The 24,794-nt window shown below is 41.9% G+C and overlaps 1 protein-coding gene and 1 long non-coding RNA gene across 7 annotated transcripts in view; one reads left to right on the top strand and one right to left on the bottom strand.

The window, feature by feature from the left end:
* The window catches only part of LOC121491943, a 21,052-nt gene extending 15,722 nt beyond the window's left edge, over positions 1-5,330 (bottom strand). For 4 of the 6 annotated variants that reach the window (XM_041757123.1, XM_041757121.1, XM_041757126.1 and 1 more), the window contains exons 1-2: positions 4,675-5,155; positions 2,260-2,337 (exon numbers count right to left, since the gene is read on the bottom strand). In XM_041757123.1, coding sequence (XP_041613057.1) covers positions 2,260-2,337; positions 4,675-5,155 — 559 coding nt within the window. Of the gene's footprint in view, positions 1-2,204; positions 2,338-4,674 lie in introns of those variants that run through there. The other 2 variants (XM_041757125.1, XR_005988077.1) reach the window with 2 other exon arrangements.
* Positions 5,208-24,794, top strand: LOC121491944. Its single transcript, XR_005988078.1, has 6 exons — positions 5,208-5,775; positions 10,127-10,238; positions 10,363-10,950; positions 11,062-11,164; positions 23,791-23,959; positions 24,606-24,794. It is a non-coding gene; the product is annotated as an uncharacterized LOC121491944 (long non-coding RNA).

Consider the following 24,794-nt stretch of genomic DNA (forward strand, 5'->3'; position numbering starts at 1 on the left):
CTGGTGCTGGGAAGTACTGTCCTAATAAGTTGTTCTTAATTTTGGAGATGGTGCTCAGGCACGTCCAGACCTCTAGACACCTAAACAACACTGAGTGTCTTGCAGAACACCTTCTCACTAGTGCATTTCTTATTAGGTTAATAAATTTAATGTCCTTGGAGTGTTCTTCAAACATAGTCAACCGGTGGGGTTCAAAACCCTCTTTGCTTTATAGACTTTTATTCCCACTGCTCTGAGCCTTTCATCCTTCTTCTGCTACATGCTCTGAAATCTTGACACTTCTCTTCACATGGACCATCACTCTTCCAAAACTTCTAGCCAATTGAGCAGCATAGGAGGACCATGGGGCCTGAGCCCTGATGTGAGATTCTTACCAGAGGAGTTTACTCCCATATCATTACGTTCTTCCTCACTAACTTTGCATGCAATCCCCCATGATTCAATCCATTCTTTATAAAGTCCGTTCAATACAGGACTTTATACAGTCCATTAAATGTCTCTCTGTACATTCACTAAGCCCATTCACTAAGATCTTTTATGCATTCAAACAATTAAATCAGGGCCTCTACCTACATCAACGGTTGCCTCTCTGTTGAAGCCAATCAAAGGTTCAAAGATACTACAAAAGGAAAGGAACTTCAATTGCCCCTGAGGGATCAATTAGCACCTTGAAATCTTCATCTAAAAACCTTTCTTAATGGGTACCTGACTAATATATGCTTAAATTCTAATGAGGACGATAATAGAATCATAATAGAGCTGTCTGGGTTACTTTTTTAATGGCAGTACCCATTGGTTAGTCTACACTGAGCAGCAGATAATCCAAGTAGGAGGAAGAATCTAACTTTAAATCCATAAGTACAATTGAGCATGTAGAAACAAAAGAAAAATGAGTCAGCAGTAAAAACCTTTTTTCATGAATCACTTCTGGCTGGATGCTTTGTCCATAATAGGGTATGCAATCATGTCAGTTTCCCAGAGTTACTGAGCTGTATTTCAGGGTTCATGAGTTTTTTCATAAACTTTTAAATTAATGAGTAAAGTACCGACATAAAGGCGTACTGATCAATGCTTCTTCAGGTGAGTTTTGGAGATAACACACCCGTGTGACCAACCACCTCCAAGAACTATACATAGAATCCGCTCTCCTGTTCCAGTAACAACTCACAGCTCCTCCCCAGGTAACGCAGTCCTGACTTGTGATAGTATAGATTCATTTTGGCTGTTTTAGATCTTGAGAAGCAGTGTATTGCCCTCCGTGTCTGGCTTCTGTTTCTCACCACTTCCTTGGTGACTACCATTGGCTGTAGTAGCAGTTTCTTAGGTACTTGTTCCTGGGTTTCTGATGGGCAATTTCTGGATCACCATAGCCGAAACACGCATCACACTTTAGAAGGGTCAGCAGGCAGCGTTCCTCCTGGCTTTGCCAACCCATACTCCAAATCCCTCAGGAATGAAAATTCCAGTTGTTCCATGTGTTCTTCAACACTTGACAGCAGCATGTTTTCTGTTTCACCCATTCCGGAGGGTATGCAATATTACCTGATTGTAACTTCAATTTGCATTTCCTTGATGAGAAACTAGTTTGAGTGCCTTTTTATATATTTATTATCTATTTGGATATTTGTTTTATGAGATACCTATGCAAAGTACTTTGCCCCATATTTTTCTATTCTACATATTTGAAAAGTTCTATATGAACTCTGGATAAAAGCCTTTTGTAACATATAAATAATGTAGGTATCTTCTCCTACAGTCCGGCCTACCTTTTCACTCTGGTAATGGTCCATCTGAAAAACATTTTAATGTGGCCCAATGTATGAGGCTTTTGCTCTGTGTTTCATGCCTTCCCACCTGTGTTCATAATCCATGTTGCATGCTAGAAGCTCTTTTATTTTACTCTTCACAATTTGATCTACAATCTTGGAAATTATTACTGCTTGTTCAGTAAATTAAAGGTTAAGATTAATTTCTCCTTTTCAGCCTCTCTGTTTCTTGTAGTTCTTTCATTTTAAAATTCTATACTTCTGGGATCCCTGGGTGGCGCAGCGGTTTGGCGCCTGCCTTTGGCCCAGGGCGCGATCCTGGAGACCCGGGATCGAGTCCCATGTCGGGCTCCCGGTGCATGGAGCCTGCTTGTGTCTCTGCCTCTCTCTCTCTCTCTCTCTCTTTGTGTGTGTTACTATCATAAATAAATAAAAATTTAAAAATAAAATAAAATAAAATAAAGTCTTAAGAAAAAAATAAAAGGCTCCTTACCTATACAGGTCCCTCTCAAGTTCTTGCACTTTGTGCACATGGTCAAGTGGCTTCTTATTCTTAAAGTTTCAGGCCCCACTAAAATTGTTAAAAAAAAATAAATAAATAAATAAAATAAAATAAAATTCTATACTTCTTTTTTCAGTTTCATTGCCTCCTTTCTGAGATTTTCTAATCCTTTTTTTATACCGATTATTCGTATCTTACATTTCCTTAAGTATTTGAAATAGGTTTTGAAATAGGTTTTGAAATATGAGGTCATAGCTTTCCTATATTTTACAAGCATGTCTTTCTGATATTCTTTCTTTGAATGTAAGGATGTTATCCTGTTCCTTGCATTTGTCTCATAAAAAAACATTATAGGGGATTCAGCTATCATCCTTTGCTCTAACTCATTTTTATTTGAAACTGGTTTTCATGGACTTTTAGAAGGGAGTTCAGGAGAACATTCTTAGCTTCACATTTACAGGGTTTTTTGTTTTTGTTTTTGTTTTTGTTGGTTTTGCTGCTGCTGCTGCTTTAGTAAAAGAGGTAAAAACATTGGTTTAGTGCTTTCTGCAGTCAACAAGCTCTGTCTCCTTCCACACTTTTATCTGAACCTCTGATTTCTTTGCCCCATTGTCCCTCATATGGCCTCTCTTCCCAGTAGGTTATGTCCTCCATGTGGAGCTCTATCTCAGAAGGGATCTTCAGCTGGGTAGTTTCACATGTGGTGAGACCTGGATTGCTCAAGCCCTTAAAACACTACAGAAGATGCCCTGAACTCTTTCATGAATTAAAACAGGCCAAAGCCACCCCAGTTCCAACTGCTCTTCTCAAATTGCCCCACTGTGTTTACCTGTGTTCACCAGTTGGCTGCTATGGGTTCTGCTCTTAGGTCCATCAGACACCCTCTTCCTTTCCTGTTTCACCCCAAACAATGCACAGAGGACGTGGTACAGTTGAGGCTTTCTGTACCTGAACACATCTTGTGATACTAAGGGATGACTTGTCAGTTAGTTCTGTGGTATATATTGTCTTCCATTTCTGGTTTCCTGTATGTTTATACAAATGGTTTCAGGGATATTCAAAACCTAAGCTTGTGCTGCTGTCACATTTTCACAAAATTCTTTCATGAGACTCCTTTTTACTTTCCTCAAAGTATTGGAATTTTCCACATCCCAAGTGAGGTGGGAAAGAAGATACTTTCTGTCTGCTGTGAGCCCTTCCCTCTTTAAAATTTCTAGCCTACTTCCTCTCCACAAGGTCTAGGGAACCTAACTTGGAAATTTACCAATTAGAGATTCTGGACACTATGTTTTGAAAATTGAAAACTCATTCCAGAGCAGGATCTAACATATTTTCCAGCACAACTTGGTTAACTGTCAATCCTGCGAAGTGCACCTGCCTACCCTCATACCAGGAAACGAACGACGACACTGTGTTACATCATACAATGGCACTTTGCTGCCCTATGTCTCTTCTGGCATCACTTGCTATTGATTGTAGTATATTAACTCCATATTTCATTGTACCCTGCTGGTTGTAGTACAACTCTCAGAAAGATGTGGTAAACAAAGGGAAAAGAAGAATATAAACACTGGCATGCTGACTTTAAAACCCATTGTGAGGGGATCCCTGGGTGGCTCAGTGGTTTAGCGCTGGCCTTTGAGTCCTGGGATTGAGTCCCGCGTTGGGCTCTCAGCATGGAGCCTGCTTCTCCCTCTGCCTGTGTCTCTACCTCTCTCTCTCTATGTCCATCATGAATAAATAAATAAGTAAAAATCTTTAAAAAATAAAACCCATTGTGAGCACACAAAGGTTAAGCATGCTCCCAGAGTTGTGCCAACAGCATGTGCAGAATAAATAAACAAAGTTAGCTTGCGGGGGATTTGGATATTACTAAACCAACAGAGACAAATAAACGCAAGCTTTCATGGAGGAAGGTTATTAAATTGTAGAACAGGATATCCTGGGGAGTCTGAAGACTTCCATGAAAAATTTTAAAAGTAAACAAGAAATTGATTGTCTAGGACCTTAGAGGCATAGGAGTTGAGCCCAACAATGTTGTACCTAGGCACAAATTAGGTTGCCTAGGTAAATGTTTATAGGCTAGGGCAGGCTTCAAGCACAAGGATAAATAATAAGAAGCAAGCTGTGTCTGGGGATCTTCTCTGAAATTGCCACAATTCTTTTCCTCTTGCCAGTCCTCCGATAGGATATTCCCATTCTCTCACATTCAGTCCATCCTTATTCCCATTCCTTGTTCCTATTCTAATCCCAAAATGTTAAGTGACACCACAGCAATGGCTAATGTGTTACCTAAAAGTAAGGCATAATCCTGAGACAATTACTAAGGATATTTACATTTTAGGAAGCTCTTCCAGAGTTTTACTTTTAATTCCAGAATTAGCCATCTAGTTGAATGTTTCTTACCTGGTGATGCAGGCTGAATGAAAACAGGAGTCAAGATAGCTGTCAGAGAAAAAACTGTTAGTGTGGACAACAGGTTTTGGCAGCCTAACCTTCTTATTAAGACCATCGGCCCCTCCCGGGCGCTCCGCTGGTTCCCGCGCACCGCCCGCCGCGGCTGCGCTGCCTGCGGCCAGAGCCTTCCTCCCTTGGCTCGGCTCTGGCGTGAGCCGGAGCGCGAGGTGCTCGGGCTGCAGGAGGCTGCGGCTGCTCGCACCGGCGCGGCCTCTGGAGCGGCCTCCGGAGTTTCTGAACTTAACACGCGCCCCACCCGCCCGGCTGGGCTCTGGGCGTTCGGAGCCGGCCGACAGGGCAGAGGCAGCCTGTGCGTGGCCGCCGTGGGCATCTTCGCCCCGTGGGACGCGCTCTTCCAAGCCCCCCTGTCCCCCTCCGCGGCAGCAAGGGTTAAGGCTCCGCGCTGAGCCCGGGAGCCCCCACCGCGCATGCGGGAGGCAGGCCGCAGGAGCGTCTCCGGCGCATGCGCCCTCGGAGCCCCAAGGCGGCCCAGCGCGGTCGCCACAGCTGGGAAGCCAGTCAGAGCCCGTCTGGCTCAGGTGGCCGTCGGGCCTTATGGGCCTCGCTGCGGACGCCTCTGGCCGTGGCCGGAGGGTCGTCGTCATCCTGTCCGTCCGGTCCGGAACACGGCGTCAATGGCGGCGGCGGCAGGGGCAGCGGCAGCGGGCGGAGTCCTCCCTGTGTCCAGGAGGCGGGTGAATGAGGCAGGGGCGCAGGCCTGGGGTTGTGGGTGGGGGCGGGGGCGGCCGAGGTGCCGGGTGGCCCCCTGGGCTCCCCCCGGGGTCCGGGCCAGGGCGGGAGCGGCGACGGCTGTGTCGGTGGTGCTGGTGGCAGCGTGGCGGCGGCAGCGGGTAGAGTCCGCCCTGTGTTGGGGAGGCCGGTGGGTGAGGCGCGGGCGCTGTCCTGGGTGGGGGTGGGGATAGGGGCGGTCGAGGTGCCCGGTGGCCCCCTGCGCTTTCACCAGGTGGCTCCCGACTCAAGGCTGGATCCCAGGATCCCAAGATTATGACCTGAGCTGAAGCCAGGTGCTTTACCAGCTGAGCCCCCCAGGTATCCTTCAATTTCTTTAATAGTTGTAGGACTATTCTGATGTTTAAATTTTGTGTCAGTTTTAGGAAATTTTGGTTTCCTAGGAATTACATCTTTTATCTAAACTTGAAATATATCACTCCATTTTAATTGACAAATATTGATCACAATGTTCTCTTCTGATTGTTCGATCATTTAATATTTTAGATTTCTTCCTTAAAGAGTTTATTTATTCATGAAGAACACTTAGGCAGTGGGAGAAGCATGCCCCCTGCAGGGATCCCAATGGCTGGACTCAATCCCAGGACCCCAGGCTGAGGATCTGAGCCAAAGGCTGACCCTCAACCACTGAGCCACCCTGGTGTCCCTAATTTCATTTTAGGTTCCTAAGGGACATCTTCATTGTTATGTATTAGCTCTTTTCCCCCTCTCTTTTTTTCTAAGTCGATTCTTACCAGTGATTTCTCAATTTAGTTAACTCACTATTTTTTTTTCTGTTTTCTCTTCATATCTTGTTTTCTTTATTTCCTTCCGTATATTTAAGGTGGATTTAATTTATAGTATTTCTAACTTCTGGAGATAATTCGTTTAGCTTAATTTGTCTGCGTTTCTGCTTCTCTTATATAAACATCTGATGGTATACGATTCCCTTAAAGCAAGGATGTTGTGTCCCATTCTATTCTGTACATCCTATATGTTTAGATATCTCATACAGTTTTTATTCCATTTAACGTATTTCCCAAAAGCTCTGGTCCATTGTTTTACAGGTGTTTTGCCTAGTTTCCAAACATTTGGGGAGTTTCCAAATTTTTAAATACTGATTCTAGGCTTGTTGGCCTGCAGAGAAACCTTGGTTTTAGTCTTTTGAAATGTTTTGAAACATAATAAATGGCTCAGAATTGGTTCCATTTTTTATTTTTATTTTTTGAGAGGTTTTATTTTATTTTATTGGTGTTCAACTTGCCAACATATAGAATAACACCCAGTGCTCATCCCGTCAAGTGCCGACCTCAGTGTCTGTCACCCCCACCCCACCTCCCCTTCCACCACCCTAGTTCGTTTCCCAGAGTTAAGAGTCTTTCATGTTCTGTCTCCCTTTCTGATATTTCCCACTTGTTTTTTCTCCTTTCCCCTTTATTCCCTTTCACTATTTTTTTATATTCCCCAAATGAATGAGACCATACAATGTTTGTCCTTCTCCGATTGACTTATTTTACTCAGCCTGATACCCTCCAGTTCCATGCACGTCGAAGCAAGTGGTGGGTATTTGTCATTTCTAATGGCTGAGTAATATTCCATTGTATACATAAACCACAATTTCTTTATCCATTCATCTTTCGATGGACACTGAGGCTCCTTCCACAGTTTGGCTATTGTGGACATTGCTGCTAGAAACATCGGGGTGCAGGTGTCCCAGTATTTCATTGCATCTGTATCTTTGGGGTAGAAATCCCCAGCCGTGCAATTGCTTGGTCGTAGGGCAGATCTATTTTTAACTCTTTGAGGAACCTCCACACGGTTTTCCAGAGTGGTTTTAATATTTATTCATCGGAGACAGACACAGGCAGAGAAGAAGCAGGCTCCATGCAGGGAGGCTGATGTGGGACTCGTTACCAGGTCTCCAGGATCATCCCCTGGGCCGAACGCAGGCGCTAACCTGCCGAGCCACCCAGGGATAGCCTGTTCTGTTTTTCAAAATATTTTCTATGCATGTGACAGGAATGCCTGTGGTGTGATCCTTGGTTGCTCTCTTCTCTATATTTTATTCAGGTAAAACTTATTAAATCATAATGTGGAAACTACACTTAAAATTATTGTACTTGTTCTTTCAGTTACTTAGATGTTAATGTCTCACACTATGATGATGAATTTGTTTGATATTCACTGTGAGTCTGGTAGTATTTACTTTAAAATTTTTGAAGCTCTCTTTTTAGGTACATGCAAATTAGAATGCTATCTATCTGAAGAGGGACACTATATCATACTTAAAGGGTCTACCCAACAAGAGGACCTAAAAATTATGAATAGTTATGCCACTAATGTTGGAGCTGCCAAGTATATCAATTCATAACCAAAGTAAAGACCTACTTAGATAATAATACACTAATAGTTGGAGAATTCCACACGGCAATTTCTGCTAATGAACGATGTTCTAAAAACTACATCTCCAAAGAGACAAGAGCTTGAAATGCTCCACTGGTACAGATGGATTTCACAGGCAGAGGGAGAAGCAGGCTTCATGCAGGGGGCCTGACCTGGGACTCAATCCCTGGTCTCCCGGATCCCACACTGGGCTGAAGGTGGCGGTAAACCGCTGAGCCACTGGGGCTGCTAACACCTTTATTTTTGAAGCATGTGTTTGTTTAGTACAGACTTCCATGTTAGAAATAACTCAGCAATTTGAATAGACCATTTCACATTTCATTTTAAAGGTCTGTTACCAATCTTCCTGTTAACTTTACTAAAGATAATGTATTTTACTATCTCTGGCTGGTCTCAAAATTTTTTACTTTGATTTTGATCTATTTTACTGTGATGTGCTTAGATATCTTTTGTTTTATCCTGCTTCGTGTGTGTAGGCCTCCTAACATCTTGAATTGTTGACTTTCAAAAATTTTAGAAAATTCTTAGCCTGTGTATTTTCCAAGAAACCATTTGTTCCTTTATCTGTGCTTTTTCTTTTGAAAGTTCATGTGCAAGTATGTTAGGTTTTCTCAGAGTAGCTTGTTTTCCGGTTCTTCTGTTCTGTTGTGTATTTTCTGTTACTTTCTCTTTCATAGTTTATTCTGGATTTTTTTTCAGACTTCAAAGTCTCATTCTTTTTTCAGTTGTATCCAGTTTGTTATGAAACCCATCCACTGGATTCTTATTTTGTTACTGTAAGTTTGGATTATATGATTTACGTTTAATTCTTTTTAATAAATTCTTTTTAATAATTTCTAGTCCTCTGATTCATGTTATTGTCTTTTATGTCCTTAAGTATATTTTAGATTTTATGTTTTAGATACTTATTTTATATTTAGATGTGTTTTGGATTCTGATGACTTCATTGCTGTATATCGTTCATGAGTCTGTTTCTCTGGGATTTGGGCAACTTTATCTTGGAATGTCATGTGTCATTCATGAATGGAGGGGTAAACTTTTACGTGAAAAGTCCCTGAAATAATTTGAGGCCATGGGAAGTACAATCTTCCTTACGGGACTTCTGTTTGCTTCTAACATGAATGAGGAATACTAACAGTCTCAGGTGTCTTCAGTCCAGTTCTGAGATTGAAGCTGATTGGAACTGGCCCTCCTTCCTTCTGAGGGGCAGCCTAATTTTGGTTTTCCTTTTCTCTGAGGGTGTGTAGCCCTTTGTGGTCTCATCTGAAAGCATGGGTGTTTGCCCCAGCTATTCCTTACCACTAATCATTTTTGGGCACGGAACTCTGTTTTTATACCCTCACTCCCATAGGAATAGCTTTGCTGAATTTCTTCTGTCTTATCCACAGCATCATCTTGAAGCCACAGGTCTCCCCCCTCCCCCCAGAAGAGCCTCCACAGTACTGATATCATTTCTTGTCTTGGATTTTGGCCCAGTGTTTTTTTGTTCATTTATTAGCTCTCCAATGCCTTCTAAGAGATACTTCTGGATATGCTATCCAGCTCTAGTTGCTCTCAGCCAGAGTCAGTTTGCCTTGCTTAGTCTGCTAGTACTGGAGATAGAAGTCTTATCATGGATTTTTAAGCATTAGATAGGTTTATGTTTCTTTGCTTTTGGTTCCATTTCAGTTGCTTACCCATGGTTCCTATTTATGTCTGGTTTATTCTAACAATTGAATGAAATTACCAAGAATTATACTTGGAATCACAATGGCTCAATGGTTTCTCAATCTCAGTATGTTAAGTTTCTGTTTCATTTTTAAATTATTGACAGAGAGACAGAGAGAGAAAGAGAAAGGTCGCAACCAAGGGGAGTGGCAGAGGGAGAGGGAGAAGCAGATTCCTCCCTGAGCAGGGAATTCAATGCAAGGCTAGGTCCTAGGAATCTGGGATGATGAACTGAACCACCGTTGGGCATTTAACCAACCGAGGTACCCAGGCGCCCCAATTTTTTGCTTTAAATTACTGTCTGGTTCAGTTTTAACTCCTCTATTTATCATCTCTTTAACTCCTGAAGATTTTTGTTTACTTGATAATCCAATTCTGAATAACCCAGTACTATATCATTAAAGTTGATACCAAGTGTCCTTTATTTAATGAGGGTATTTAATCTGTATGCCATTAACTTTTAGCTGCTATAAAATTTTATGTAATGTCTAAAGATTACACTAATATGTACATGTTCATGGAACTGAGTAAATTTATCTGATGTGAATTTTCTTCTCTCTAGGACAATTTCTTCATGGGTAGGAAAGCCCAAAGAGACAAAACACAAGCTACCAACTGGTGGTGATTCTGTACGTAGGATAAGCACCATTGCTTCAGCCATTGCAGATGCATCAGTGAGTACTGATCCTTCCTGACTTGCTGCCATGTTCAAGGCCCTTTCAAATAAAACCAGAGAGAAGACTTTTCAGGAGGATAATGAACAGAAGGACTATCCACTGAGTCTCATTTCTTCCCTAGTGGTATAGAAAAAAGTAGTGGCTCCAGCATATTTGATATGGAGAAGTACCTTACCAGAACAGAAGTTAGTAGATATGAATGCGGACTGGAAAACTTTTCAAGAGCCAGTAGTACGTCTGATATTTGGGATTTATTTTTGCCAAAAGAACAGACTACAAAAGACATCCATACAGTGGACTTGGGTGCTTTCTAATAAAATCCTAAGGGAACCGGAAGAAAATGTAGTATTTACTTTTTATGGTGAAAATGGAAAGAGTGAGAATCAGGAATCATTTAGAACAAACTTTCCACATTCAATTCTTACAAATAGAAAAGGGAGTGAACTTATGGTAGTTGACATGAAGTCATATCCTATTGACAGCAAATTACCAGATATTGGTGATTCATTAGTAAGGAATCCTGGCCTAGCATCTGTTGGGCTGTCAGGAAAGTGTCAAGAAATACCAAATAATGAAAAAAAAAAAAAAAAAGAAATACCAAATAATGAAGAAAATCAGAGGGAAAATGAATGTGCTAGTGAAGCAAGCAACAATGAAAAACGTGTGACTTTTGTTGGAAAACATTGCATAGTTGCACCTAAGAATGTTGGTAAGTGTTGAAGTAATTGTTCACGTTCACAGAATTATAAGCGATTGTGTTGTTCTTCTCATTGAAAAATAACACCTTTCTGATATTTTTGCAAAATTCTCTCTCCTGAAGATGGTGGACATGGCTCAGACGATGACCAACATAGCTTCAGACCTTCCTCTTTTCCACTGAGTCATTCTTCTCCTAGCAAAATTTCTGGAACAAGTTTATGAGGGTAGGTACTTACCTTTTTTTTTCTTTAATAAAAATATGTGTTCAGTATAAAGAGAATTGGAAAAAGCGAAGAGAAGAAAAATATCACTTACAGGTTCATTTCTCAAAGGTAATCATTGCAAATATTTTTTGAATTTGTTTCAAGCCATTTTTCTCTGCAAATTTTTATAGTTTCTTGTTTTCACTTATTATAATGATTTTTTGTATTTAAGAGAAAAGTAATGTTACAGCCTACATCGTAAATCAGTCAGGGATTTTTGATGCCCCCGGTGGGTAGGGGTTGATGCTATAATTTACTGCGTTTTGCCATTTTATTTTATTTATTGTGTGTTTTGCCATTTGAGATGAACAGCTTTGCCTATAAAATTCTTTAGTGTTTTGTCTGACTTCCTAAGGCTAGATACCTAGAGGTGAGATTATTAGCGCATTATTTTCTAAATAGCTCTTAAAGACTCGTGTTCTCACCTCAGAGTATGAGTTGAGTATCCGTCTGGCTGTTTTCTTATCAGCATTTGAAATAGCTTAAAGGAGGGAGGGGCAAGATTGCAGAAGAGTAGGGTCCCCAAATCACCTGTCCCCACCAAATTACCTAGATAACCTTCAAATCATCCTGAAAATCTACAAATTCGGCCTGAGATATAAAGAGAGAACAGCTGGAATGCTACAGTGAAAAGAGTTCTCACTTCTATCAAGGTAGGAAGAAGGGGGGGAAAAGAAAGAAACAAAAGGCATCCAAGGGGGAGGGGCCCCGTGAGGAGCCAGGCTGGGGCGAGTGTCCCCAGGACAGGAAAGCTCCATCCCGGAGAAGCAGGAACTTCCCCAATCTTCCCCGGGCGGGAAGGCGCCTGCAGGGAGTTAGAACAGGACCTCAGGAGGGCGAAGATGCCCTCAGGCTCCCTGGACACAAAGACCTGCCCGCCCAGGAGAGTGTGCCAAGCTCCCTAAAGGGCTGCAGCGTGCACAGCAGGCTCCGGAGCAGCTCGGAGGGGCTCGGTGGGCGGCTCTGCGCGGAGTGGGCTGCGCGGCTCCAGGAGCAGCTGGGAGGGGCTCGGTCGGCGGCTCCGCGGAGGGGGCTGCTGACAGGAGTGCGAATCCAACAGCACAGGCCCCGGAGCACAGGACGCCGAGACACAGCCCAGGATCCGGCCTCCCCCCGCCCCCCCGGGACAGGCAGGGTCGAGAGGTCCGAGGACAGCAAGGACACTCCTGCCCCAAGCTGAGCAGATCAGCGGCCCCGCCCCCAGTCCTGCGGACCCAGAGCTCCATAATTCCTGCGGGGGCTGAAGCCAGGGCTCCAGAGCTGGCCCTGCCATTGCGGTTGTTCTTCCTGGGGCCTCACGGAGTTAACAACCCCCACTGAGCCCTGGTGGCAGAGCAGCTCCCCCAAGTTCTAACACCTGAAAATCAGCACAACAGGCCCCTCCCCCTGACGACCAGCTAGACGGACAAGTTCCAAGGGAAGTCAAGGGACTTAAAGTATACAGAATCAGAAGATATATCCCCGTGTTTTGTTTCTTTGTTTGAGTTTTTTTTTGTCTTTTTTTTTTTTCTTTTTGATTTCCCACCCTTTTTTCCTTTCTTTCTTTTTCTTTCTCTTTTTCCTCTTTTTTCTTTTTTTCTTCCTTTTTTCTTTTTCTCTTTTCTTTCCTTCTTTCTCTCCTCTATTTTTCTCCTTTTCCCAATACAACTTGTTTTTGACCACTCTGCACTGAGCTAAATGACTAGAAGGAAAACCTCACCTCAAAAGAATCAGAAACAGTCCTCTCTCCCACAGAGTTACAAAATCTGGATTACAATTCAATGTCAGAAAGCCAATTCAGAAGCACTATTATAAAGCTACTGGTGGCTCTAGAAAAAAGTATAATGGACTCAAGAGACTTCATGACTGCAGAATTTACATCTAATCAGGAAGAAATTAAAAATCAATTGAATGAGATGCAATCCAAACTAGAACTCCAAACAACGAGGGTGAACGAAGTGGAAGAACGAGTGAGTGATATAGAAGACAAGTTGATGGCAAAGAGGGAAACTGAGGAAAAAAAGAGACAAACAATTAGAAGATCATGAGGATAGATTAAGGGAAATAAACTATAGCCTAAGGAAGAAAAACCTACGTTTAATTGGGGTTCCCGAGGGCGCCGAAAGGGACAGACGGCCAGAATATGTATTTGAACAAATCCTAGCTGAAAACTTCCGAATCTGGGAAGGGAAACAGGCATTCAGATCCAGGAAATACAGAGACACCCCCCCCCCCCGCTAAAATCAATAAAAACCGTTCAACACCTCGACATCTAATAGTTAAGCTTGCAAATTCCAAAGATAAAGAGAAGGTCCTTAAAGCAGCAAGAGACAAGAAATCCCTGACCTTTATGGGCAGGAGTATGAGGGTAACAGCAGACCTCTCCACAGAGACCTGGCAGGCAGAAAGGGCTGGAAGGATATATTCAGGGTCCTAAATGAGAAAAACATGCAACCAAGAATACTTTCTTCACCAAGGCTCTCATTCAAAGGAGAGATAAAGAGCTTCCAAGACAGGCAGCAACTGAAAGAATATGTGACCTCCAAACTGGCTCTACAAGAAATTTTAAGGGGGACTCTTAAAATTCCCATTTAAGAAGAAGTATAGTGGAAAAATCCACAAAAACAAGGACTGAATAGATATCATGATGACACTAAGCTCATATCTTTCAATAGTAACTCTGAACGTGAACGGGCTTAATGACCCGATCAAAAGGTGCAGGGTTTCAGACTGGATAAAAAAGCAGGACACATCTATTTGCTGTCTACAAGAGACTCATTTTAGACAGAAGGACACCTACGGCCTGAAAATAAAACGTTGGAGAACCATTTACAATTAGAATGGTACTCAAAAGAAAGCAGGGGTAGCCATCCTTATATCAGATAAACTAAAATTTACCCTGAAGACTGTAGTGAGAGATGAAGATGGACACTATATCATAATAAAGGATCCATCCAACAAGAGGACTTAACAATCCTCAATATATATGCCCCGAATGTGGGAGCTGCCAAATATTTAAGTCAATTAATAACCAAAGTGAAGAAATACTTAGATAATAATACACTTACACTTGGTGACTTCAATCTAGCTCTTTATATACTAGATAGGTCTTCTAAGCACAACATCTCCAAAGAAACGAGAGCTTTAAATGATACACTGGACCAGATGGATTTCACAGATATCTATAGAACTTTACATCCAAACTCAACTGAATACACATTCTTCTCAAGTGCACATGGAACTTTCTCCAGAATAGACCACATACTGGGTCACAAATCGGGTCTGAACCGATACCAAAATATTGGGAGCGTCGCCTGCATATTCTCAGACCATAATGCCTTGAAATTAGAACTAAATCACAACAAGAGGTTTGGAAGGACCTCAAACAGGTGGAGGTTAAGGACCATCCTGCTAAAAGATGAAAGGGTCAACCAGGAACATAAGGAAGAATTAAAAAGATTCATGGAAACTAATGAGAATGAAGATACAACCATTCAAAATCTTTGGGATGCAGCAAAAGCAGGCCTAAGGGGGAAATACATCGCAATACAAGCATCCATTCAAAAACTGGAAAGAACTCAAATTCAAAAGGTAACCTTACACATAAAGGAGCCAGAGAAAAAACAGCAAATAGATCCTACAAGAAGAAGAGTTAATTAAGATTTGAGCAGAACGCAACGAAATCGAGACCAGAAGAACTGTGGAACAGATCAACAAAACCAGGAGTTGGTTCTTTGAAAGAATTAATAAGATAGATAAACCATTAGCCAGACATATTAAAAAGAAGAGATAGAAGACTCAAATTAATAAAATCATGAACGAGAAAGGAGAGATCACTACCAACGCCAAAGAAATACAAACGATTTTAAAAACGTATTTTGAACAGCTATACGCCAATAAATTAGACAATCTAGAAGAAATGGATGCATTCCTGGAAAGCTAGAAACTACCAAAACTGGAACAGGAAGAAATAGAAAACCTGAACAGGCCAATAACCAGGGAGGAAATTGAAGCAGTCATCAATAACCTCCCAAGACACATATTTAGGGACAGATGGATTCCCAGGGGAATTCTATGAAACATTTAAAGAAGAAACCACACCTATTCTACTAAAGCTGTTTGGAAAGATAGAAAGAGATGGAGTACTTCTAAATTCATTCTATGAGGCCAGCATCACCTTAATTCCAAAACCAGACAAAGACCCCACCAAAAAGGAGAATTACAGACCAATATCCCTGATGAACACGGATGCAAAAATTCTCAACAAGATACTAGCCAATAGGATCCAACAATACATTAAGAAAATTATTCACCATGACCAGGTAGGATTTATCCCCGGGACACAAGGCTGGTTCAACACTCGTAAAACAATCAGTGTGGTTCATCATATCAGCAAGAGAAAAACCAAGAACCATATGATCCTCTCATTAGATGCAGAGAAAGCATTTGACAAAATACAGCATCCATTCCTGATCAAAACTCTTCAGAGTGTAAGGATAGAGGGAACACTCCTCGACATCTTAAAAGCCATCTACAAAAAGCCCACAGCAAATAACATTCTCAATGGGGAAGCACTGGGAGCCTTTCCCCTAAGATCAGGAACAAGACAGGGATGTCCACTCTCACCACTGCTATTCAACATAGTACTGGAAGTCCTAGCCTCAGCAATCAGACAACAAAAAGACATTAAAGGCATTCAAATCGGCAAAGAAGAAGTCAAACTCTCCCTCTTTGCTGATGACATGATACTCTACATAGAAAACCCAAAAGCCGCCACCCCAAGATTGCTAGAACTCATACAGCAATTTGGCAGCGTGGCAGGATACAAAATCAATGCCCAGAAGTCAGTGGCATTTCTATACACTAACAATGAGACTGAAGAAAGAGAAATTAAGGAGTCTGTCCCATTTACAATTGCACCCAAAAGCATAAGATACCTAGAAATAAACCTAACCAAAGAGGTAAAGGGTCTATACCCTAAAAACTATACAACACTTCTGAGAGAAATTGAGGAAGACACAAAGAGATGGAAAAATATTCCATGTTCATTGATTGGCAGAATTAATATTGTGAAAATGTCAATGTTACCCAGGGCAATTTACACGTTTAATGCAATCCCTATCCAAATACCATGGACTTTCTTCAGAGAGTTAGAAAAAATTATTTTAAGATTTGTGTGGAATCTGAAAAGACCATAACAGCCAGGGAATTTTAAAAAAGAAAACCATCTGGGGGCATCACAATGCCAGATTTCAGGTTGTACTACAAAGCTGTGGTCATCAAGACAGTGTGATACTGGCACAAAAACAGACACATAGATCAATGGAACAGAATAGAGGACCCAAAAGTGTACCCTGAACTTTATGGTCACCTAATATTTGATAAAGGAGGAAAGACTATCTACTGGAACAAAGACAGTCTCTTCAATAAATGGTGCTGGGGAAATTGGACATCCACATGCAGAAGAATGAAACTAGACCACTCTCTCCCCATACACAAAGCTAAACTCAAAATGGATGAGAGATGTAAACGTGAGACAAGATTCCATCCAGATCCTAGAGGAGAACACAGGCAACACCCTTTTTAAACTCAGCCACAGTAACTTCTTGCAAGATACATCCACGAAGGCAAAAGAAACAAAAGCAAAAATGGAACTATTGGGACTTCATCAAGATAAGAAGCTTTTGCACAGCAAAGGATACAGTCAACAAAACTAAAAGACAACCTACTACAGAATGGGAAGATATTTGCAAATGACGTATCAGATAAACGGCTAGTTTCCAAGATGTATAAAGAACTTATTAAACCCAACACTAAAGAAACAAACGATCCAATCATGAAATGGGCAAAAGACATCAACAGAAATCTCACAGAGGAAAACATAGACATGGCCAACATGCACATGAGAAAATGCTCCGCATCACTTGCCATTAGGGAAATACAAATCAAAACCAAAATGAGATACCACCTCACACAGTGAGAATGGGGAAAATTAACAAGGCAGGAAACCACAAATGTTGGAGAGAATGCAGAAAAAAGGGAACCCTCTTACACTGTTGGTGGGAATGTGAACTGGTGCAGCCACTCTGGAAAACTGTGTGGAGGTTCCTCAAAGAGTTAAAAATAGCCCTGCCCTACGACCCAGCAATTGCACTGTTTTGGATTTTCCCCAAAGGTTTAGATACAATGAAATGCCGGGACACCTCCCCCCGATGTTTCTAGCAGCAATGTCCACAATAGCCAAACTGTGGAAGGAGCCTCGGTGTCCATCGAAAGATGAATGGATAAAGAAGATGTGGTTTATGTATACAATGGAATATTACTCAGCATTAGAAATGACAAATACCCACCATTTGCTTCAACGTGGATGGATCTGGAGGGTATTACACTGAGTGAAATAAGTCAATCGGAGAAGGATAAACATTGTATGTTCTCATTTGTTTGGGGAATATAAATAATAGTGAAAGGGAATAGAAGAGAAGGGAGAAGAAATGTGTGGGAAATATCAGAAAGGGAGACAGAACATAAAGACTCCTAACTCTGGGAAACGAACTAGGGGTGTTTGAAGGGGAGGAGGGCAGGCGTTGGGGTGAATGGGTGACGGGCACTGAGCGGAGCACTTGACGGGATGAGCAATGGGTGTTATTCTGTATGTTGGTAAATTGAACACCAATAAAAAATAAATCTATTATTAAAAAATTGAAATAGCTTAAAGGCTTAGTTTTTTTTATCTTATAGTATTAATTTGAGGTTTTAAGCCTTGAGATTGGTAAATACTAGAAGAATCCTGATAGTTCACAGATTTTAACTGATCCTGTAAACTAATTTAACCATCAAGTTATAAGGGCTTCAGTGTGGTACTGGCACAAAAACAGACACATAGATCAATGGAACAGAATAGAGAACCCAGAAGTGGACCCTGAAATGTACGGCCATCTAATATTCGATAAAGGAGGAAAGACTATCCATTGGAAGAAAGACAGTCTCTTCAATAAATGGTGCTGGGAAAATTGGACATCCACATGCAGAAGAATGAAACTGGACCACTCTCTTTCACCATACACAAAGATAAACTCAAAATGGATGAGAGATCTAAATGTGAGACAAGATTCCATCAAAATCCTAGAGGAGAACACAGGCAACACCCTTTTTGAACTTGGCCACAGTAACTTCTTGCAAGATACATCCACGAAGGCAAAAGAAACAAAAGCAAAAATGAACTATTGGGACTTCATCAAGATAAGAAGCTTTTGCACAGCAAAGGATACAGTCAACAAAACTAAAAGACAACCTACAGAATGGGAGAAGATATTTGCAAATGACATATCAGATAAAGGGCTAGTTTCCAAAATCTATAAAGAACTTATTAAACTCAACACCAAAGAAACAAACAATCCAATCATGAAATGGGCAAAAGACATGAAGAGAAATCTCACAGAGGAAGACATGGACATGGCCAACATGCACATGAGAAAATGCTCTGCATCACTTGCCATCAGGGAAATACAAATCAAAACCACAATGAGATACCACCTCACACCAGTGAGAATGGGGAAAATTAACAAGGCAGGAAACAACAAATGTTGGAGAGGATGCGGAGAAAAGGGAACCCTCTTACACTGTTGGTGGGAATGTGAACTGGTGCAGCCACTCTGGAAAACTGTGTGGAGGTTCCTCAAAGAGTTAAAAATAGAGCTGCCCTACGACCCAGCAATTGCACTGCTGGGGATTTACCCCAAAGATACAGTGAAATGCCGGGACACCTGCACCCCGATGTTTCTATCAGCAATGGCCACAATAGCCAAACTGTGGAAGGAGCCTCGGTGTCCATCGAAAGATGAATGGATAAAGAAGATGTGGTTTATGTATACAATGGAATATTACTCAGCAATTAGAAACGACAAATACCCACCATTTGCTTCAACGTGGATGGAACTGGAGGGTATTATGCTGAGTGAAATAAGTCAATCGGAGAAGGACAAACAGTGTATGTTCTCATTCATTTGGGGAATATGAATAATAGTGAAAGGGAATATAAAGGAAGGGAAAAGAAATGTTGGGAAATATCAGGAAGGGAGACAGAACATAAAGACTCCTAACTCGGGGAAACGAACTAGGGGTGGTGGAAGGGGAGGAGGGCGGGTGTTGGAGGGGAATGGGTGACGGGCACTGAGGTGGACACTTGACGGGATGAGCACTGGGTGTTTTTCTGTAGGTTGGTAAATTAAACACCAATAAAAGTTAATTAAAAAAAAAAAGTTATAAGGGCTTTTTAAAGTGTCATATTATTAAATTTTTTTAAATAAATTAATTTTTTATTGGTGTTCAATTTACCAGCATACAGAATAACACCCAGTGTTCATCCCGTCAAGTGTCCCCCTCAGTGCCTGTCACCCACTGACCCCCACCCCCCGCCCTCCTCCCCTTCCCCCCATTCACAGTCCTTTGCCGTTTTCATGTCAGTTCTCCTGCTTCCCCACCCCTTTTATACCACTAATTTTCTGATTTGTATCATCCTAATTTAGTTTTGGCTCTTACCACATTTGAATGGATTCATACATTTTTCTGTGTCTAGCTTCCTCCACTTAACATGTTTTTGAGATTCATCCAGTGGTTACCTGTACCAGTAGCTCCTCGTGTTGGAGGAGCTGTTGGAGCACACCGTCGAGTGACTGTGGCCATGCTGTGTGTCTGTTCTCCTGTCGGATAACATGCGTTGTCATCTAAGCCTCATTTCCAACTCTGTTAATTTAGGTTCCTACTGCAGCTTTCTCTACTTTTTTCCCTTATCACCTTGAAATGCCTGTGTCAGTTTCTTAGTTGGTTTTCCAGGATTATGATAAACTCTATACACAGTTAATTTCTTCAGCTGAGGAAGTTTTTTGTTTTCTGTTACTTTTGGTAATTGGCTGAGTTCCATCTATTCTCTCTTCCTTTTGAGGAACGAATGGTTTCTCATTAGTTAACACTCCCTTCTTTAGGCACTTAGGACTGTTTTCTTTTCCCTAATTTTCATTTTTTATACATTCACTCTACTGCGGGGTAGCTACTCAAGGATTCATCATCCTCTGCATCACTGTGTTTCTGTAGCACGAATCATGCTTTTTATTGCTGCGAACATCGACTTTGATTTTGTGTTTTTTAATTGAAGCCCTCCTTGTACTTTTTCATTATGGTAAAATGAGTGTGATTTATTATTTTGAGTGTGATATTTTTATTCTTTTTCTCTGGTTTCTGCCAACTGGTATTCTTAAGTGTGTGTGTGTGCGTGTGTTTGTGTGTGTTTAGAATATTGATTTGAGAGAGAGAAGTGCACACATGGGGTTGGACTGGGAAGGGGAAGGGCACGCAGAGAGGGAGAAGCAGACACCCCGTTGAGCAGGGAGCCTGACTTGGGGGCTTGGTGCCAGGACACTGAGATCATGACCTGAGCCGAAGGGAGATGTTAATCTAATTGAATCACCCAGGCTCCCCTCAGTAATTGTTGTTGTTCATATTCAGGGTATCCTGTTGGTCAAAATGTTAATCTCTTCAGTGGCGACATTTTTATGTTAAGTTTTCTTTATCTGATAAGTTTTGATGCTTATTAGCATTCGTGTTAACTAGGTGGGCTCTGGCTGGCTTCCAGCAGGTCCATAGAGGTGACATCGGCCTTCTAATTGAGAACCACCTTGGTATCTGTGTGGCTGGTGCCTTGGCAGCTGTGAATTTCTTTGAAGTTTGACATCTCAACTAAAATTTCTCTTTATTTACATGTTGGTTTTTACATCAGGGTGGCAGTAGGCGTGGAAGAGTATCTTTATTAATTAATTTATTTTTTAATAATAAATTTATTTTTTATTGGTGTTCAATTTGCCATTACACAGAATAACACCCAGTGCTCATGCCGTCAAGTGCCCCCCTAGTGCCTGTCACCCATTCACCCCCACCTCTCACCCTCCTCCCCTTCCACCACCCCTAGTTTGTTTCCCAGAGTTAGGAGTCTTTCATGTTCTGTCTCCCTTTCTGATACTTCCTACTCATTTCTTCTCCCTTCCCTTCTATTCCCTTTCACTATTATTTATATTCCCCACATGAATGACAACATATAATGTTTGTCCTTCTCCGATTGACTTATTTCACTCAGCGTAATACCCTCCAGTTCCATCCACGTTGAAGCAAATGGTAGGTATTTGTCATTTCTAATGGCTGAGTAATATTCCATTGTATACATAAACCACATCTTCTTCATCCATTCATCTTTCAATGGAAGAGAATCTTAAGCAGGGTCTCTACACACTCAGAGCCTGATGCAAAGCTTGATCTCACAATCTTGAGTTCATGACCTGAGCTGAAATCAGGAGTTAGATGCTTCACTGACTGAGCCACCCAGGAACCTCTCTTTCCAAGTGTTTGGATGGTACAGTTCTCATTACTTGAAATAATACAGCCAAAACGCATTTTTCCTTTATTTTTTCTTTTTTAAAAGATTTATTTTTTTATTTATGATAGAGAGAGGCAGAGACACAGGCAGAGGGAGAAGCAGGCTCCATGCCGGGAGCTGGATGCGGGATTCAATCCTGGGACTCCAGGACCGTGCCCTGGGCCAAAGGCAGGCGCCATACCGCTGAGCCACCCAAGGATCCCTGCATTTTTCTTTTAATCAGAGAACTAGACTAGGCACCTGGGTGTCTCCATTGGTCAAGCATCTGCCTTTAGCACATGTCGTGATCCTGGGTTTCAGGGATTGAGCCCTGCATTGGGCTCCCTGCTCATTGAGGAGCCTACTTCTCCCTCTCCCTCTGCCCCTCAGCCCCACTCATGTTCTCTTTTTTTTTTTAAAAAAAAAAGAACTAGGCTAATACCGTATATCACCCCGATAACCCAGAACGTGTTTCATGCTGTGTCATGGTGTGTGTGTGTGTGACCCTGTGTGTGGGTGTTTGTGCATACGCATGTATGCACATATGGGAACCCATGCAGACACATGTCATGTGTATGCTAAAATAGGCCTGAAGCAATTTTGTTAATGTTCTGTGTCCATTGGTTAGAAATTCACTAACTAGATTTTGTCAATATCACTGTCTTGTTTTTGGGGCTTTTTAAAAATCCAAAATTCAGAATGAGATTCTCTTTGTGTTTGTTGCCCAGCTTGGTATTCTGAACTTTGTGCAGTTAGAGGGGCTTTGGTAAAATTCTGTCCAATAGGGCTGAATTGAAACTAAATGGCAGAGTGTACATGCAGCAGGTGCAGCAGCTGACATCCGCAGCAGTGCTTCCTGTCCCTTGGGACTGTGCCATTCTCTTCAGGTGGTTCTGCCTCTTTCCTCTCCTTGCGTTGGGCTGGGCTGACTCTGTGCTGGGGATTGGGTCACAGAAGGTGGTGTGTATATGAGATCCATGTGGCATCTTAATGTATTTGTTGCTTTCTAATCTTTTTTGTAATGTCCTAAACATCTTTCAGAGTCAAAGGGTAGTACTCGACAGCATGATTTAAAATAGCTGAATAGTGTTTTATTTCAGTTTGTGCCATAATTTCTATAGCCTAATTTCTCTTACATGTTCATATCTCCCCTTTTGGCAAATCTTTATGGTCATCGTTGAATTTTTTCCCTTAGGATTAATTCCTTTTTTTTTTAAATTTTTTTTATTTATTTATGATAGTCACAGAGAGAGAGAGAGGCAGAGACACAGGCAGAGGGAGAAGCAGGCTCCATGCACCGGGAGCCCGACGTGGGACTCGATCCCGGGTCTCCAGGATCGTGCCCTGGGCCAGGCTTCCCTAATTCCTAGACATAAGGTGTCATAGTCGATGTGGCTTTGGTATGCATTGCTTAATTGCTCAGTCAGAAGTTGTCCCACTTCATATTCCCCTCAGCAATGTAGGACTGATTGCATTTCTTAGCACTTTACTACATGATTCTTTCTTTTACCTGTGCTCTACTCAAAGCTTTATATCAGGTATTCAAAAAGTCTTTATCAAGGGCAGCCCAGGTGGCTCAAGGGTTTAGCGCCGCCTTCAGCCCAGGATGTGATCCTGGAGACCCAGGATCAAGTCCCACATCAGGCTCCCTGCATGGAGCCTGCTTCTCCCTCTGCCTGTGTCTCTGCCGCGCCCCCCCCCCCCACCGGTCTCTCATGAATAAATAAATAATAAAATCTTTTTTAAAAAAAGTCTTTACCAAATGAATAGCTAACATTGTTAGGCAACTATGTATGAGGTTTATTAATGAAAATGCCACGGACTTCGGATGCCTGGGTGACTGAGCGGTTTAGTGTCTGACTTTCCCGGAGTGCCGGAATCAAGTCCCACATTGGGCTTCATATATGGAGCCTGTTTCTCCCTCTGCCTGTGTCTCTACATCTCTCTCCCTGTGTCTCTCATGAATAAATAAATAAAATCTTTTTTAAAGGCCCCGGCCTTTTTCTTTTATAATAGTCATTCAATAGGATATGATTTAGAATTTTAGATAACTAAGACTGAAAATCCATGCGTGAGTTATATATGGCAGGTAGAGCAGAGCCTAAGATGAACAAGCCCATTGGGCAGGCAGAAAAGGCTTTTTGTTAGTGGAGATAATGTTATATAAGGGAATGGAAGACTAATCATGAGATGTTCTCCCTTTCAGGTGAGCTTTAGAGTCTTTTGGTTCAGCAGCTCCTCAGAAGCCCCCCTGTGAGAGTGAGTCATCTCTGTTGGTGTGTCCACAAGCCAGTGTGGGTAGGCTTACTTACATGTCTGAACAAGAGAGCACCTGTCCCACTACAGCTTCAGATCATGGCCTTGAGGATCGCAAGGTGGGCAGCATTTCTGTTATTTCTTTAGGAAGGCTTATGAGTTTAAAGTGATACTGATACTGATACTGATAGTGATACTGATGTAGCAGTCAGACTCAAGCTTAGGCCTCTGTAAATTCTATTGCTTGTTTTACCTTAAAGGTGTGTGTGTGTGTGTGTATGTGTGTGTGTGTGTGTTGATCAAATAACTACTCATGCTGGTTAGGCAGTAGAAGTCCAGCTTTTTAGGATCTGCTCTCTAAAATCTTTCAGTCTGGTGGAGGGTACTTGGCAGGCACACTGGAATGAAGTACACTGTGATCCACCTATGCTTAGATTTGGAGGGAGGTAATTACGAATGTGACCGGACTTGGTGATGGTTGAACAGAGCTCTATGGAGGAATAAGTAATGTATTGAAGCCATATTTTGTAAGACTACTTGGCAGGGAGTCATAAGATAAACAAATGGGGGAAGGTATGGATTGTAAAATAAACAGTGCGTTTGAAGGAGCCCCAGAGCTTTGGAATGTCTGCAGTGGATTGTATATGGTGAAAGGAAGAAAGGCCAAACAGGAAGAGTCTCATATATAAAGTTTGGAAGTTCAACGGCTTAAGCAGGTCACTGATGTGATGTTGATGTTTAATTTTTAATTTTAATTTTTTTAAGGTTTTATTTGACAGTGAGAGTGCAAGCATGTGTGGGAGTGACTGCAGGAGCCAAGGTGGGAGAAGGGAAGTGGCAGAGGGAGAGGAAGAAGCAGGCTCCCCCCTCAGCAGTTCCACCCCAGGACCCTGGGATCATGACCAGAGCTAAAGACATGTAATTAACCAGCTGAGCCACCCAGGCACCCCTGTG

Source organism: Vulpes lagopus, chromosome 5 (genome assembly GCF_018345385.1).
Source record: "Vulpes lagopus strain Blue_001 chromosome 5, ASM1834538v1, whole genome shotgun sequence".
NCBI lineage: Eukaryota > Metazoa > Chordata > Mammalia > Carnivora > Canidae > Vulpes > Vulpes lagopus.